Source organism: Morone saxatilis, unplaced genomic scaffold (assembly GCF_004916995.1).
Source record: "Morone saxatilis isolate NCDOM2014 unplaced genomic scaffold, NCSU_SB_2.0 Contig8, whole genome shotgun sequence".
Classification (NCBI taxonomy): domain Eukaryota; kingdom Metazoa; phylum Chordata; class Actinopteri; family Moronidae; genus Morone; species Morone saxatilis.
This window is the reverse complement of record NW_023340257.1, coordinates 25,409,904-25,426,392: the sequence shown is the minus strand read 5'-3', so window position 1 is coordinate 25,426,392 and position 16,489 is coordinate 25,409,904. Positions and strand designations below refer to the sequence as shown.

Here is a 16,489-nt window from a genome sequence, read left to right as displayed (position 1 = left end):
AATTATTTGTGTTTTTCTGAGTCATTTTTTTGACTTTGACTTACTTTTTGACTTACTTTTTTCGGAGTAATTTATTTTTATGGTTGGTTTTTCAGAGTAATTTTTTTTCTGTTATTTAGAGTAATTATTTGTGTTTTTCTGAGTAATTATTTGTGTTTTTCGGAGTAATTTTTTTGTCTGTTTTTCCGAGTAATTTTTTTTTATGGTTGGTTTTTCAGAGTAATTTTTTTTTCTGTTTTTCTGTTTTTCAAAGGAGTAGATTAATTTGTGTTTTTTCTTTTGAATATTTATTTATTTGTCTGTTTTTTCAGAGTAATTTTGTTTCCTGGTTTATTTAGAGATAAATTAAATTTGTGTTTTCAGAGTAAATTTATTTTTTAGGCCGTTGGCGTTTATTTCCAAGCAGTCTTTTTTTTTTTCTGTTTTTTCAAAGCAGTAAAATTTATTTTTTAGGGTTGGTTTTCAGAGTCATTCTTTTTTTCTGTTCTTTTCAGATAATTATTTGCGTTGTTTTTCTGAATTTTTTTTTTGTTTCTAGTTTTTTCCGAGTAATTATGTGTGATTCTTTTCTCGAGTAATTTATTTTGTTTTCTTTTTTCAGGGAGTAATTTATTTTTTTATGGTTGGTTTTTCAAAGAGCTTAATTTTTTTTCTGTTTATTTAGAGTCATATATTTGGTTCTTTTTCGGAGTTGAATTTTTTTTTTGTCTTGTTTTTTCTGAGTAATTTAATTTTTGATGGTTGGGTTTTTTCAGAGTAATTTTTTGTTTCCCGTTTTTTCAGAGTAATTATTTTTGTGTTTTTCTGTTAATATTTATTTTTGTCTGTTTTTTCAAGAGTCAATGTATTTTATGCGTTGGTTTTCTTTCAAGAGTAATTTTCTTTTTTTTCTGTTTTTTGGAGTAATTTTTTGGCTGTTTTTCGGATAATTTTTTTTTTTTTGTTTTTGCTTGAGTTTAGCAGAAACATTTTGAAACAATAGAACACATTATTTCCTTTATTGAAGAGCTCGATTTTAATTGGAACCAAGTAAACCGCGCTTGTTTAAGTTTTCATTTGAAGTTTTTACTTTGGGATCTCGGTTTAAAGGAACCACTGGAAGATCAGGTCCCTGTTCTTAAGTTCATATTAGATGGTTATTAGGCGATTAGCTTTTTGTCGACTGCCACGCAGTACACCCTGCAGATCTTTGGAGTCACTGTGCAGGGTTTGGCAGCGTTCTCGCAGGAGTTCGAAGGTATCTCGATAATCAGAAAAAAATTAACTCAGAAAAACGGAAACAAAATATTCAAAAAAACAAACCAAAAAAATAAATTTACTTCAGAAAAATTTTTTTTTTTTTTTTTTAAACTGGAATGCAATACGCTTCCGTACTTACCAAAGGTTTAATTTAGATTTTTAATATTTGTACTTTGTTCATTATAAATTATCCAATAAAAAGTATTCTGAAACATATGAAAAGTTTGGTCCCCAACTGAAGGACAAGAAAGCAGAGTTTGGGATTAATCATTTAATTATTTTGGCAAAATAATTACACACAATTGTCATTTTTTAAACGATATTCCTATATTTTCTGCATATTCAAAGAGGTAGCCTAATACTCTATAAAAGTTAGTAAAATGTTGTAAATGTTCATTACTGTTTCTATTCAATTTTCCTTTTTGTTTGTTATTGCTGTCATTCGCTTGGTTTTTCTGTTGTAGTGAACTTTCAGTCATCAAGAACTGCAACACATTAAATTCACCAAATAAGCCTCAAAACACACATGATAGTATACTACCACTTCCAGTGAACACTTTCAATGTACAGTGAAGTGATCAGTGACCAGTGGATGACAGTAAACACTCATTATTACTCAGCTGTTTATTGGAATGCATTACACAACACACAACTCCAGTTTGAAAACAAAATGTACATTATGTATAGATCTTAAGTATGAATATGTACCTGTATTTTTCCCACTAAACAATGTGAAGTTATTGTTTGTAAATGTGACAACCACAAAATAATCAAAAAGACCGTTTCAAGATGAATTAATCTGTGACTGTGTGAATTTAATCACTGTATTATGAAAGTACCCAGCAAACATATTCTCATTTCTCATTGTTTCTCATGTTTTTGCAACCTTTAAAGCATGTTTTAAGTGATGTTTCCATTAAGTATAATGGTTAGCTGAGCTGGACACACACAGTTGCTCAAAGCAGCTCAATATTCAACATGACAAACTCTGTCTATTATGTGTGCTTATAGGGATACATCAACCTCATAATGAAGTACAGACCATCACATTTAACTTTTCTACATGCCATGAGCAACAGTGATCAGAGCTGTTGCTGCACTCTGTGTGTATGTGTGTGTGTGTGTTGAGTGTTGAGAAGAGTGTGTGTAGTGTGTGTGGCGTGTGAAGTGTCCACCGACCAGCTTTACTTTGCTTTACTGCACCTCTCTGCATCTCTACACCAAAGCTTTTTACCTGTGCATGGCTTTTCCCTCACAAACCAAAACCAGTCTGTTACAGTTTGTCAGTAATTATATGTATAAATCTTTATCCTGTTATTGTGCCTGATGTGGTTTTGCTCTATTCCTGAGCTGGAAGGATGTATGGTCATCTGTGGGAGTCTGTGGCAGAAAGCAGCACATCGCATTTGAGAGAAGCTGAAACCAAAGAATGTTTTGGCTTGATAAATGAAAATCCATTATTATTAAAACGGTTGCCAATAAATGTTCTGTCTATTGACCAACTGATTTATTTCAAAGTATCACAGAATAATAAATATGTATGTATGTATATATGTATTGGGATCAATTTAAAGCACGTTCTTGTGTGTTTTGATCCTGATGTGTGTATGTGGTTATGTGTTTAATAGATGGATTACTCAATGGGCACAGGTTAGGGGTCCTAAGTTCAGAAGGTCAGAAGTAGGAAGTCCTAATCTTTTTTTTTTTATCCTGCTCTTACAAAGTCCAGTGCATTCATTGTATTTTTGAAAAGTTTATTTTTTCCTGCACAGTGCAGTCAGCCAACAGCCATTTTAAACAGAACTTTAGAGAGTAACCTGTTAAATGTCTCTTGGTCTGTTCCCTCATACTCCGTCCATGTTGTGTTTGACTGATGTATTCTCATTTAGAGCAGAAATAATGACTCAGACACATTACGCCTTGAAAATAAATGAACTATATTCCAATAAGGTCAACTTCACTTGATTAAAGACCTTCATTTTCTTTCGGTAACACATTACACCTCATGCCGTTTTTTTAAAAACAGGTTGCCATTTTTTTCTAAGAATTTTCTTTTCTTCATTTCATAAAAAAACTTAAATATCATCTTCAGTTAATAATGTATTACAGTATTGAATAAATGTATATTTCTATCACAAGATATTGTAGTAACTCAGTCATTATTTCCCTACAAAGGTTCAGGCAGAGAGAGAAATTTTCATCACAGGAAAAAACTTCACAGAGACACATTGAAGAGCAAGACCGGGGAAGGAGTAAATGGGAGGAGGAGAAGAGGAGTAAGAAGAAGGAAGAGAGGAAGAAGAAGGAGAAGAAGAAGAGGGGGAACACTTACACAGACACAGAAATATTGTACACCAACAAACAAAAGGATGACCTGGGATGTTGCTCGTTGCGGAAACAACAGAGCACACTCTCTTTTCACAGCTTCTAAAGGTAACAAAACAAATAAGCAGTAGACACTGAATCCATAAATGCTGTGTGTGTGTGTGTGTGTGTCTGTGTGTGTGTGTTTCTTCAGTATATCTGTACGGAGTCGTGGTTGTGTCTGTGTGTGCCACTTGCTTATTTTATTTCACAAAGAGCTTCTGGTGTTTGGGATTCGAACTGTGGGGAATCAACCCGATAAAATGCGCCGATAGGCGTCCATCACAGTAGACCATGCTGCTAACACATGTACACTGGGACTCATCATGCATCTGCAGAGGAACACGGAGGGGAAGCAAACACAGACACACACTGGGGAGGCGCGGGTGAGGAGGAGAGGCTGGATGGGGAGGCATCACATCTAGCTACAGAACAGCAAAGGCCGAAGCCTGACAGTTAGTACAGAAGTTCATGGAAACATGGAACATTGTCCGAACATTGTAGACAGTTCTGCTTTTGGGTGCTGAGCCACACCTGGGTCACGTCTGCTGGGACAACGCTGGGCACATCATCTGAGCTGATCCATTCTGTACCCGCTGGTGGTGATCATTTCGTACCCAGTCATCGATTACACAAGAGTTCAGCAGTTCTGGGTGTGTGTGTGGGTGTGTGATATGCAATCTTGGTCCCACCTTGTGGTTTAGTGAGTTGACTACAGTGAAACTACTGTTACAACCTCACACACCACTGACCTGCCTCACGGCCACCACTAATATCTACAGAGTCCCTCTTTAGCTCACGACAACCCGAGACTGACAATTACACTGGCAATGTTCCACACTGTTTCTTCATGTAAACATGCTACTTACACTCAAAAACTCCTCCTTCAAGGGAACTGAATGAAGAAATGTACGTTGGCAGAGGGTTACACGAACACTGCAGCAGTAAAAGACCTCTTGTCAAACCTACTAACAAACTAAGATGTGTTTTAATTTTATTCTGTATTGCACATAGAAACCACGCTCCTTGAACTAAACTGCTCGCCTCAAGGTCCTGCGGCACAGCTTATCCATAGATAAATAATCTTCTTGTAAATAAATAAATATCTAAATAAATTATCTTATGAGAAGAAATATACATAAGTAACATAGACACAAACAAGTCAGCAGACAAGGAACTTCAGTAAATTATTTGGGATGTCTGGTTAGGATACACTACATTGTTTGAGTCGTTTAAAGGGGAGCTTCCTCACTGTGGAAATATATCAAAATCTAATCCACTAAATTCAGTAACGATGTAATCTACACTACCAACTGTATATATTAATACTATTCTAAACATTGTGTAGAAGTACAAAAAAATCTAGGCTATATCTGCAAGGAAAAGATACAAAATTGGTTTTAGAAAGTTTACAAAGTATAGTTAGTTAAGGGTAAACTAATCGATTCCTTCTGATATTATCATGTATAATAGCAAATTCCACTTGTATAGCACTTATTATCATTTGTGGGTGAAGTGTTTGTAACACACCTGCAGCACAAAGTACGACGTCCTCACAGAAATATATTTAATGCGACTCATATTAGGCAGTGAATATTGCAGCAATAATAACGTCGACTGCGGTGTCTCAACATGATAAATTCTTCCTCGGGTAGAAAAAGGATGACGGATTCTTTAAGCTTCTACTCTAAGCTAATAGTTAACTTAATTATCATACTATAATGTCGCACACGGCTCTCTGCATTTGTTATGACATTATTTTCAGCACTGACTTTTTAGCTTCATGCATCTCAATGTTGGAAGGAAGAAATGTCTGTGTGTAAATGTCACAGCAAATCAGAGGGTGTCTGCATACAGCTCAGTGTGCGTCACTGGTTTGAAGCTCTCTAGTTGTGCATTCTAGTTGATTTTCACTGTCTGTTTAGCAGCCAGTTGTTTCGTTAGCTTGTGAACATTGTACTGTATGTTCCAACTCTGCCATGCAATACTGAGCAACACATACATGCCTTAAAGGGCAGTGTTTTCTAATGTGTTTTCCTATGCTATGGTACTATGATTACACAAACTGTCTGATTTAGACCTATAATGCTCCTACAGCTTCTCTGTGGTCCTGTCTGCTGTTGACCTACAGACTGTAAACAAAGTCTGGAGAACAGTGGACGATAGACCTTAGTTAGCTCTGTTAAACAATGTGCAGACTTTCCATTAAAATGGGAAGTCATTTTTAGCATATCTGGTACTTCTGTTGTGCTCTAAGCACAGATGAATGGTGGTTTCAGCTGGATCCAGTGTTACATTTGAACTTCAGACAGTTCATAGTTTTCCTTCAGTGACTCGCCTTTCATGTATTGCACACTAATAGTTTGTCAACTAAGGAAAAAATAAAAACACAACACAGTATGTTTTCGTTACACCAAATAAAGTGCAGCCTGGACAGTTTGTACAGCTGAAGCTTGAATACTAGGTTTTTAATCGAGAGTTTTCCTTAAGGCATTGTATGTGTGCTATCTGAAGCATCGGTGTGATGTAGACTAGCAACCTACATACCAATTTATGTGCAGTTTAGGATCATGCATCCTAATCAACATGCTTCAGATTGAATGTTGGTGAGTGGAATCTGTTTTTAATGATTTCACTGTAATTTACTCTGTATTTCACTCTTGAAAGTAAACTAACACTGTTAAGTCTTGTTCGACCATCCATGCATGTTTGTCTGACCATGCTGCTGTCACTAACGGTAATGGATTAGTCTGTTAGGATACATGCCACACTAATGGATTAGTCTGTCACTACCCACAATGAACCAGTGATGACGGACTGCAGTTTAGTGTCTGCACTCAGATCTCAGTCCGTCTGGATGGAGCAACAAGAATCGAACAAAGTTCCCACGTGTGTTTTGAGTGTGAGCACATATTTGGTCCCTCTGAGGAGGAAAATGTTTTTTTTTTGGTTCCTCCCAGATTATCCACTGGACCAAACACCTCTCCTTCTTCCTGTCTGCCTACACACACACAGATTTAAACAGGACGATTTAATATCAAGAACCAGATGAGTTCACTGAGCAGACGCACGAATGCAGGGATTTAATTTACAGGATTTCTCTTTTACATAGTATATATGTGATTTATGTGAAGATGCTCCATATCTGGCTATACATGCAGAAAATAATGCCTCCGTTTGATATACAAACCTTTGTCAGAGGGGCTGTGGTTACCATGGAAACCATCCAATAAAGACACATCTGATTGGAACGTAGGATGCTGGGGAGTTATGGATCTTTAAAAACTTTTTGCCACTTTCATTTCACCAGTGCAGCTTCCATTTGTTTGGCTAGGTAAGACTTTAATCTCTGTTGCCAAAATCATCATTAATTCCACTCTTATTAAACTGTATTATCTAATGTTTGGGATCAGTGACACTCCAGCCTGTGCATGAATTTTAAAACCATTGAAACTTTTCGGGCAGAAGACAGACTGTTTTTGCTGTAATTTGACTTTCTGTACCGAATAGTAGCCACACAATCTGAGGGAATATTTTTTCGCGCCCTCTCTGACTTTTTCAGTTGCAGGCATCACTGTCTTTCTACTGAAAACACTACTGTCTATATACACCGGTTTTTACTATTTACAGCGCGTGTGGAGAACCGCCTTCTATACAGTGTTAGACAAGAATCACCACTTTATGAGAACTTCCTGTAGTAAACAAACGTTAATGTTATTGTTATTGTAAACATTCCACTCATTTTTTCACACAGCGCTCCACCTCGTCAGTGAAGACACATGAAGCTGTACCAGTAAAGTTGGTGATACAGACGAGAGGTGGGAGGGACAAACAAACAAAGACGTTGTTCCTTCAGTGCAACTCACATGAATATATTCTGTCCGGTGTGCACACGTTTCTGTCCCATCCTCGTCGTCTGATCCTACCAGACAGCTTCTCCAACCCAACCTATACCCACCTGACTTTAAAAGAAACCTTCCATGCCCCAGAATGAAGCAGCCCTCCAGCGGCTGACCTGACCCTCTTCTCACCTCTAGAATGACAACTTCACTTCCTTTTTTCTCTCCATCTTCTCTCTGCTTGCTGCAGCAACCTTTTGTATTCACATTTCTCTCCCTTCAAACACTTCCTTTCGCCCTTTATCATGCCTGTAACTGTGTGTGCGTGTTTGTTATGACCTGTTTACACATGCGTACATAAAGTGTGTGTGTGTGTGTGTGTGAACATGTATCTGAAGTATTTCAGTATCCTTGCATCAAAGACCAGGACACCTCCAGGCTGCAGTGAGTCCTATTAAACAGAAGAATCTTATACTTGTTTCATGTCAAACTGTGGACTGTATAGTGTTAAAGTATATGTATGTGTTGCTGTGCAATGTTCTTCCAGAACTTTCTTCATCTCCTTTTTAAAAGCCGGGGATGTGGCAGTAGGCCTCCAGGCTGGAGAAGAGGATGTACAGGAACCACAGACCCAGGAACAGCAGACTGGTCAGGATGCGTGCCACCCTTGGGCCGCCGAGCTCTCCGCCGATGGAGGGTCGGCGTCTGAACAGTAGCACCCCCATGCAGATGAAAGCAAAGATGGTGAAGAGTGTGACGGAGAAGGCCAGCGACCCTGGGTCAACCCTGAACTCCTGTCCTTTGATTCTCCAGTAGATTGCAGCCACTGACCACGCCACGCCGATCCCCAGGAACACGTTAACGGCATTGCTACCGGTGACGTTACCAATGCACGCATCAGCGTGCTGGTCCTGCATGGCGGCCACTTTGCTAGCAAAGGTGTCTGGAATGAGAGAAAGAGGTGGAGAGAGTAAATCATACAACTCAAGCACGCTCAAAGCTCCAGAATAAAGTCTAAAATAAAGACGCTGATACAGATACATTACTCACAGACATGGACAGATGACCCAAACCCTTGTGGACAGAAATGGTTGGATGACTGAATGGGCCTAGTTTGACGTTACTGTCAACAATTTATTTGGGAAAGTCAATCATATGACCACAAAGAGACATAAAACAACTACAAGGAAACACAAAAGTAACACAAACATACACAAAACAACAACAGATACACAAAACTACCACAAGGAGACACAAAACGACTACAAAGGGACACAGTGTCTCTTTCAATCTTGGTGTGCTCCTATAAAGGAGGTGAGTCTGTGCCAGGGCCCGCTGTCGTATAATCAGTCCATGCTTGCACCCACACAGATGCAGAAACTACAACTTGAAAAATAACGACCTTAAGAACTTTTCTCCAGGTAAAAAAAAACTTTTAAGAGGCAGAGAGTAAACTGCTTATACTATAATTGGATGGATGGATGATGATAATGATGTCCAACTTTAGTTGTGACCTGAAGTATGTTTGGAATGACAACTGCAGGACTACACAATAAGAAATATAGTCTCCCTGCATGTAATAGTCTACTGACACCAGTGAAGATAGTGTTACAAAGGGTTTTAAACAGAAGGTAAAAGAGCCCTGGATCAGACAGCATTATAGTGGCCAAATATACAATTAAGTGGTGTTTTTAATCAGTCAACAACAAAACAGTTCCTAAATGTGAAAACATGTTGTCAGTGGAAAAGGAAGAAAACTCAAAAGTCCTGAATGGCCAAATTTCACCCTCTTGGTGATGAAAAGTTTTGAGAAAGTGGTCAAACAAGAGATACAGTGGCACGTGGAAGGCCAGTTTGCTTCCAGGTAGGGGAAGGTTTCGGAGATACCACACTCACAGCCTTACATGTGTTATTCACCAGAGAATCCTCTTTCTCATGTAAATTTAAATTTAAATCTCATTGAATGGAATTTGAATTTCTTGACAAACGGGTCTCAGTGTGCCAGGGTCAATGTCTGCCAGTCGTCTGGGGATATCTAAATGCAAAGTAGTTGCTAGACACGCCCGTTACTTGTGGTGTGATTGAATCCTTTATTAATAGATTGATTGGATTTATGAGGAAATAAGAGGACATACAAGTTTTGCTAATCTCATGTTACCTTCCACACTTCTACACGTCCTGTCACTCACCTGGAATAGAAGTTCCCAATGCCACAAACACCACAGCGGTCACAGTGTCCCGGAGCCCCACGGTGCAGCCGAAGTGTGACGCCAAGTCTCCGATGACGGCGGTGAGGAGGCCGATGACGCTGATGGAGACTAAGAAGCAGGCCCAGCCGTTCCAGTACTCTGTAGGCGGGACGCAGGCAAACAGAACCTTCCAGAAGACGGTGAGGAAATGCATGACGTAGTCGTAACAAGATGGAAGGCGCTCCTCACGGCCTTCCTCATCATCATCGCCGTCGCCTGAGAGGAGAACAAACAGGAGGAACATTAAACAACATCATATAGAAGATTAGAGCCAGAACAGCCTTTTTAAACATGTACAGAAACATCTCTGAACAAGTTCACAGCACACACTGACACAGCGGCTGCAAGACTGACAGGTTTCATGTACATTACATTAAAGCAATACAATGATAATACAATACAAACACCATTTTCAGGGGTTATCTACAGGTTAAATGTACATACTTTTAAGTGTTTTCACAACAAGTGTTTGGACTTGCATGATTGATGCTGTAGTGGAATTATTACAGTCTGTAGTGAACTGTTATTTTCACTAGGTGGTGGACTTGAATCACAAATCCGACACCCACCAACTATTCACCATTAAATCAAAACACTGGTTCAATGTGACGGCCGACTGCGTCTCTGCTCATGTGTTTGAACATTATTCCCTAATGACTGCCAGTGGACCTGTTGCATAATTGATATTTTCCTAATTTTGTGACACAATGAGATGCCATGTTGTTTTTTTAAGGTACATAAGGAGAGCGCTCTGTGAGTCAGTACATATACAGTAGCTCAAAGGCTTTTACATCTGCTGATAATGAGCTTTATTGACTCAATGGACCAAGTTACACCAAGCTCAGGCGGTTTGTTGCCCTTCAGGGAGAAATAATCTGTGATTTTATTTGTTTTTGGACTGTTGTACATTCAGGGGGGAAGGTTTAGTTTCACAGGTTGGGGTCGGGGGCACAGTGTAAATAGATACCTGATACTTTATGGTATAATGTTGTATTTGCATCTTTACTTCAAAAAACACTAGTCTTGTGTTGTTTTGTCTTTGACTGATTCTAGCATCTTTTTATGTGAATATTAACTTCCCTGAATACTAAGTTGGCAGTCCCTTTAATTCACGAACCATTTCCCCACTGCAAATGACACTGTTGAGTTCATTTATTACTTTCATTGGAGACTTGTCTTTGTGGGTTTCCTCCAACAACACTTGAGGTAATCAACTGGAATTTTGTCAGAGAGCTACCGCAGACACAGGGGACGGTATTACAGCCGGTAGCAGTGTCAGCACTGCCAAAGACCCACTGAGCAAGGCACTGAACTCCAAACTTCCCCTTTTTGAAGCTATAAGCAGAGCCTCTTCTGGCATCCCTATAAATACCCTCCTCACACCCCCCCTCTTTTGTCACTCTCGTATCGTACCCCCACAACCCTTTTCTTTCTCTTATTTCTTCCTCTCCTTCCTTCTCTAGGCCGACGGCTGGTTCCAGATACAAGTATTCAAGCCTCGTTCACTGTCTTAATAAATTATTTAAACACATCTTAATGGTGTGGTCCTTGCAAGTGAAACTACAGACGACTGAGGCTTCTCAGAGGATAAGAGCGTCGGAGAAGAGGAAGCCCAGAGAGTTATTGTAAACTGCTTTTTATTTTAATAAACTCCATGTTCTCATCTTAAAAAAACAATTTTCCTCCACTTGTTTAAAATGATCAGGCTGGCAAGCATTTAGTATTTTAATTGGCCGAGCTGACTTTCTGTGTGTGCTATAGAGACCTCGTTCAATACTGGTCTAGACATCAGGTGGGCAGTAGTAAGGAATGCTAAACAGCTTCCATATATAGTATATCCTGCAATAACATCAAACCCTGTAAGTTACTTGTATGTGACAGAGGGGTTTAAGAAACGCAGCCTTAGTCAATCTGCTCTGTATCAGTTTTCAGTCACGTCAGTGTGAAATGAAGGTCCGGTGAATTGTATGTTGTAAGAGTTAGACATATAAAAAACTTTGAGGTACAAGAAGAGACATGTCTCTATATATGAAAATATAGTAAAACTCATAATCAGACAGAAAGACAGACCAATTGTACTGATGTGGTAGAAATTTTAAAGTTCAGTCTTTTGTTTACCAACTGATTTTATTCATTGTCAGTCAAGATAACAAGGTCAGGACTCTAATTATAACACGACAGCTATTATTTAAATTTTGATATTTTGAAAAAAAACAGGCGCTACATCTGGCTTTTTATAAAATAATTTATTAATAAATAAATAAATAAAACAAATTGATTATTTAAAAGAATGTTAGGACACTTGAAGTGCTGGTTTACATGATGGAGGATGAAACTGAAATTAATACACTTATAACTAAAATATAAACCTCAAGTAATAAATCTGTACAAACCAGTGAAACGTTAATCACACCTAAAGAAGTTGTTAAAGGGATAGTTTATATTTTTTAATGGGGTTGTATGAGGCACTTATCCATAGTCAGCGTATTCTCTACCCACTTAAAAAAACCCTGAACTATCCCTTTAAGAGTCTGTCGCTAAAAGGTCTCCATGTGACGGCTTTTTGTTCACTGCAGTAATATGTCTACTCTCTCTCACACACACACACAGAGCTCACCTGCACTGACAGTGACCGCCTCCACAAACTGTTCCCTCCAGGAGTGCGTGCCGATCACCAGCGCCAAATTGGTCTTCTTAATGAGCTTGTCAACGGTGCTCTGCCAATCAGAAGCACAACATTAGCAAACACTTACAGCTGGGGACAGGTGACAGAGGCACTCAGGTGTGACTGGGCTTGTTAGCTGTGCTGGTCGGGCCGCAGAGTGGGCTGTGACTGTCCATCACACAACATATCTGAAACAACATTAGTTTAAACTTCAAACATATCAAATTATAATTGGAGAATCAGTTAGAAATCACTTTTCAATCTGTAAAATAAAGTTTTATTAATAGTAGGACAGTTTTTACATGTCTTATCTGCATTTTTGTTATTGTTTTTATCTTATGTTACTGCTTTATTACTGATTTTTTTTGCCTTATTGCAGTCAATAAATGTTCTTCTGGAGGGAGATTTCTCAACTCCTTGAGAAAACCCACTTTGGCTTAGAGAACTGAAATCTTTAGTTGAGATCTTTAGTTTTTTTTTTTTTTTAGATATCTCGGCCTCTGCTGCTTCGATTTTGACCTTTTTGGGAAAACACGCTTACTCACTTTTCTGGCGGAGAATAAGAAGATGATCAACACTACTCTCATATCTGTGTGTTAAAAATGAAACTACAGTTAACTTAGCTTAGCATAAAGACTGGAAAGAGGGGAAAACAAAATCCACCTACCAGCTCTAAAGCTCACTAATTATTCACTAAGTTATATCACATTTGTTCAATCTGTTCAGACGGTTGTGTGTCGGACTATTTGTTATCAACACATTATGAACAAGGGGTTTTCAACCTGGGGGCCAGGGACTTTTTATAGCTTCGAATACTTAAGTTACCTGAACTCATCAGAAAAATGAACATCCTATTAAATACAGTCCGCGGTCTGATGTAACCAAAAAAGTTAAGAACCTCTATTGTGAGTTGAGGGAACAGGAGATTACAGGCAGCCAACAACATCACAAGAGATTCAAAAGAAGAATAAACTCACAGTGTAAGTTAAACCAAAGCACAAGCACAGATATTTTCTTCCATGTGTTCCACCTGCTCTCTCCAGCCGTATTGATTTTTTGTTTTATTTGCAGAGGATTTGAGTTTCCCATCCGCTGAGACGCCTGCCACCATTTCAGTGCAACACCCTCCATTTATACTGCAGTGGTGTTTTTGTAAACAGGGCCAACTAAACCTTTAAATATCTTCAAAGTACAGACAGCAGTGTCCATACGTCAATGATAAAAACATCTGCATATATTGATTTATAGATATTGATTTTTGCTTTGCTGTGTTTTTACATTTCGGGGAAATATACCTCAGAAAGTTTAACTACAAATCCAAAAATGAGCCAAAACAAACCCACACACACACACACACACACACACACACACACTCCAGCTATGTCAGTCAGAAACAGGCCCGTCATTGCTCTCCTATTCATTTATTTGTGCTCACAGCAAGCAGAGCGTCTCAGTCCACTCACATTGATCTCCTGTGTACTGCATCTAAATGCCAATCATACTGAATTGCATTATTCCCTGAGCTGGTTCTCACTAACCACAAATCACAACAGACAAGGCCAATTATATGTGCACACGGGGTCAATTGACTTTGTAATCAAATGCAGGATGAGAATATTGAATTTTAGTGGACTGTGTTTTGAGTGACGACGGGACGACCGGCTCTCATTTATCTGTTCTGTTGATGTTTGTTTAATAATCCACCATTTTAACAATCCACGAATCTGTTTTTAATTGGCTGATAGTGAAGAAGTGTTTTATTCCTTTGTTTCCATCTTTTTATTCTCAAATATTTTGTGATAATTCATTATTTTGTGTGTGTGTGTGTGTGTATGTGTGTGTGTGTGTGTGTGTGTACATTTCTCAGGAATGTATATAAACCCTCTTGTGCCCTTTTTTTTATTTAACTTTTATGCCTTTATTTGATAGGACAGCTGGAGACAGACAGGACTCACGCAGTGCGTCATTAAATGAAGTTTCTAAAAGAACATGATCAGCATATTAACAGAGCTCCCAGCATGCATTGTTTGAGAGTTAAAACTCTCCTGAGAAGTTTCTTTTATATAGTTTAAAGAAAACATATATGATAAAAAACCTTCTGTGTGTCTTTACATTTTACATTTTAAGTTAAGTCATGGCTGTGAAACACGATGAAGGTCAGTGTTGAATTCAGTCTCTAACTTACACTCACAGTTCCACATACTGTCTTTGTGCCAGTGCTGTAGTTTTAAAAGGAGCAGCAGCTGTAACTACTGTGTATGAAATGGAGAACTGAATCTTCAAACTGAGAAAAATATAGAAGGAAATCAAAGTTGTTTGTAAAGTTCATCAGTGTGATCGAACAGTTGTTGGTCCAACTATTAAGCTTAGTGAACATGTTTTCTCAAGTTCAGTTAACTTAAGTCAAAGAAGACCAAACAAATGAATAATGAATGATAAACAAATGTTTCGACCTCAGCTGCTTCTTCAGTCTTTCATTCATCCATTCATCTTCTAAGGCAGCAAATTAACTTAAATTCTTAAGTTGAACCAGCTTAACGTTATTTACAGTGCAGCATTCACTGGTTATTGTGACAAAAGAGAAACAAAACACTGATGTTATTTACTGTATGTTTGAGTGAGTTTCATGATTTCTGGGCTTTTGAAACTTGTGAAACACCCACAGCTTCAATTACATACATTAATGCCTATGAAATGAGTTACAGTGCTTGTTGATGTTTAAATAATTTACGCTGTGTATTTCACTCAGACTCTGAGGCATAAAATACTCTCACTACCTCTGGTAAAACTGCATATTATGTAGTTCACCAAAAGTCAACTACACATGAGAGAACTGAAACGTTACTTTAATTAAGAATAAGAGCAATTAAGAGCAATTAAAACAGATGGATTAGCAATGTAACATCCTTCTGTGTTTGAATCGTTTGTGAATTGAGACTTGCCAGTAAACTAAACCCATTTAATTACTTAGAGTGGCAGGCTGTGGGTATTGGCCAATGTGGTGGCGGCTGCTTTTATTTGCTTAAAATCCACCTGAACCCAATTCAAATATTTGGATTGCTCACAGTCCACTTCCTCTGATGTAGCTCCTCGTGCACAGGGGAATGCAGCGGAAGCCTGAAAGGCATTTGTAGCGGTGCTCTGTGTATGCCATGAGAGTTTGAATTCTGCATGCCTCGAGCTAGCTGCGGTATCAAGGGCAACTTGTGCATTTTCAATAATTCAAACCTATATTAGACCTGCCCGCTGAAAGCTTTAGGCCCCGGGTTCACTGGTGTGAGAGAGAGTGTAAAGGTGGATTATATAACATGCCCAGAAAAAAACAGTTACACAGTCCACAGTGCAGGACAACAGGTGTCAACATTCCTGCTCTGCTTTTTTAGCTTTTGGAGAGAAATACTTAAATATTACTTGGACAGCCTTTGAATTACATACTGTACATATGAAGTCTTCCATTTTGGGTGTTTAGAAATCTTTGCTATTAAACTACTGCTTTATAAATGTAACATTCTTTGCCAGTTCTTATCTTTTTATTATTTTTAATTAGATTTAAATCAGATCTGAGTAATAAACTTTAAAGCTGCTATGGGCTACCATCAATAAATCATCAACACATTTATTGGCAGCTACTGCCAACCTGCACGTCACACTGGGAGCAGCTGCAAATGTCTTTTTACAGCAGGAAACACAAAGAAAGTGTTGTTCTTCCAGAGGAAATTTCGTGAGGAAAATAAAAGAATAAATGGTGCACCTTGAACTCATAGGACTCCTCGATGACCACCTCCAGGCGGCTGTGCTCTCCCAGGATGGGCTTCCCCATCTCAGCTATCCTCCGGGCCTCCTCCTCCTCAGAGCTCATCTGCCCCTCTGCCCCCTCTGTGGGAAGAAGGGAGGGAGAGCAGGGAGAGGTGATGTGAAGGAAACAATAAGGACACAAACAGTAAGTGCAGACTGAATGTCGCAGATATTTCTACCTCCATCAATAATAGATTGTGAGTCAGCGTTTTATTTAGAGCTGCAATACATCACTTGTGCGCATCAACACATGAGTTGATGTGTGCATGTTCTCACACAGCGGGGGAGAGGGACATGAGAAGATGACAGATGGACGATATGTGTGTGTGTGTGTGTGT

At 38.7% G+C, this 16,489-nt stretch overlaps 1 protein-coding gene across 1 annotated transcript in view; it reads right to left on the bottom strand.

Moving 5' to 3' along the window:
- Positions 1-1,867: 1,867 nt before the first annotated feature.
- The window catches only part of slc8a2b (solute carrier family 8 member 2b), a gene marked incomplete at its 5' end in the record, with an annotated part of 43,775 nt that continues 29,153 nt past the window's right edge, over positions 1,868-16,489 (bottom strand). The window contains 4 exons of the mRNA XM_035679638.1: positions 1,868-8,385; positions 9,632-9,907; positions 12,309-12,408; positions 16,108-16,232. Of these exons, the coding sequence (XP_035535531.1) occupies positions 8,009-8,385; positions 9,632-9,907; positions 12,309-12,408; positions 16,108-16,232 (878 nt within the window). The remainder of the gene's footprint in view (positions 8,386-9,631; positions 9,908-12,308; positions 12,409-16,107; positions 16,233-16,489) is intronic.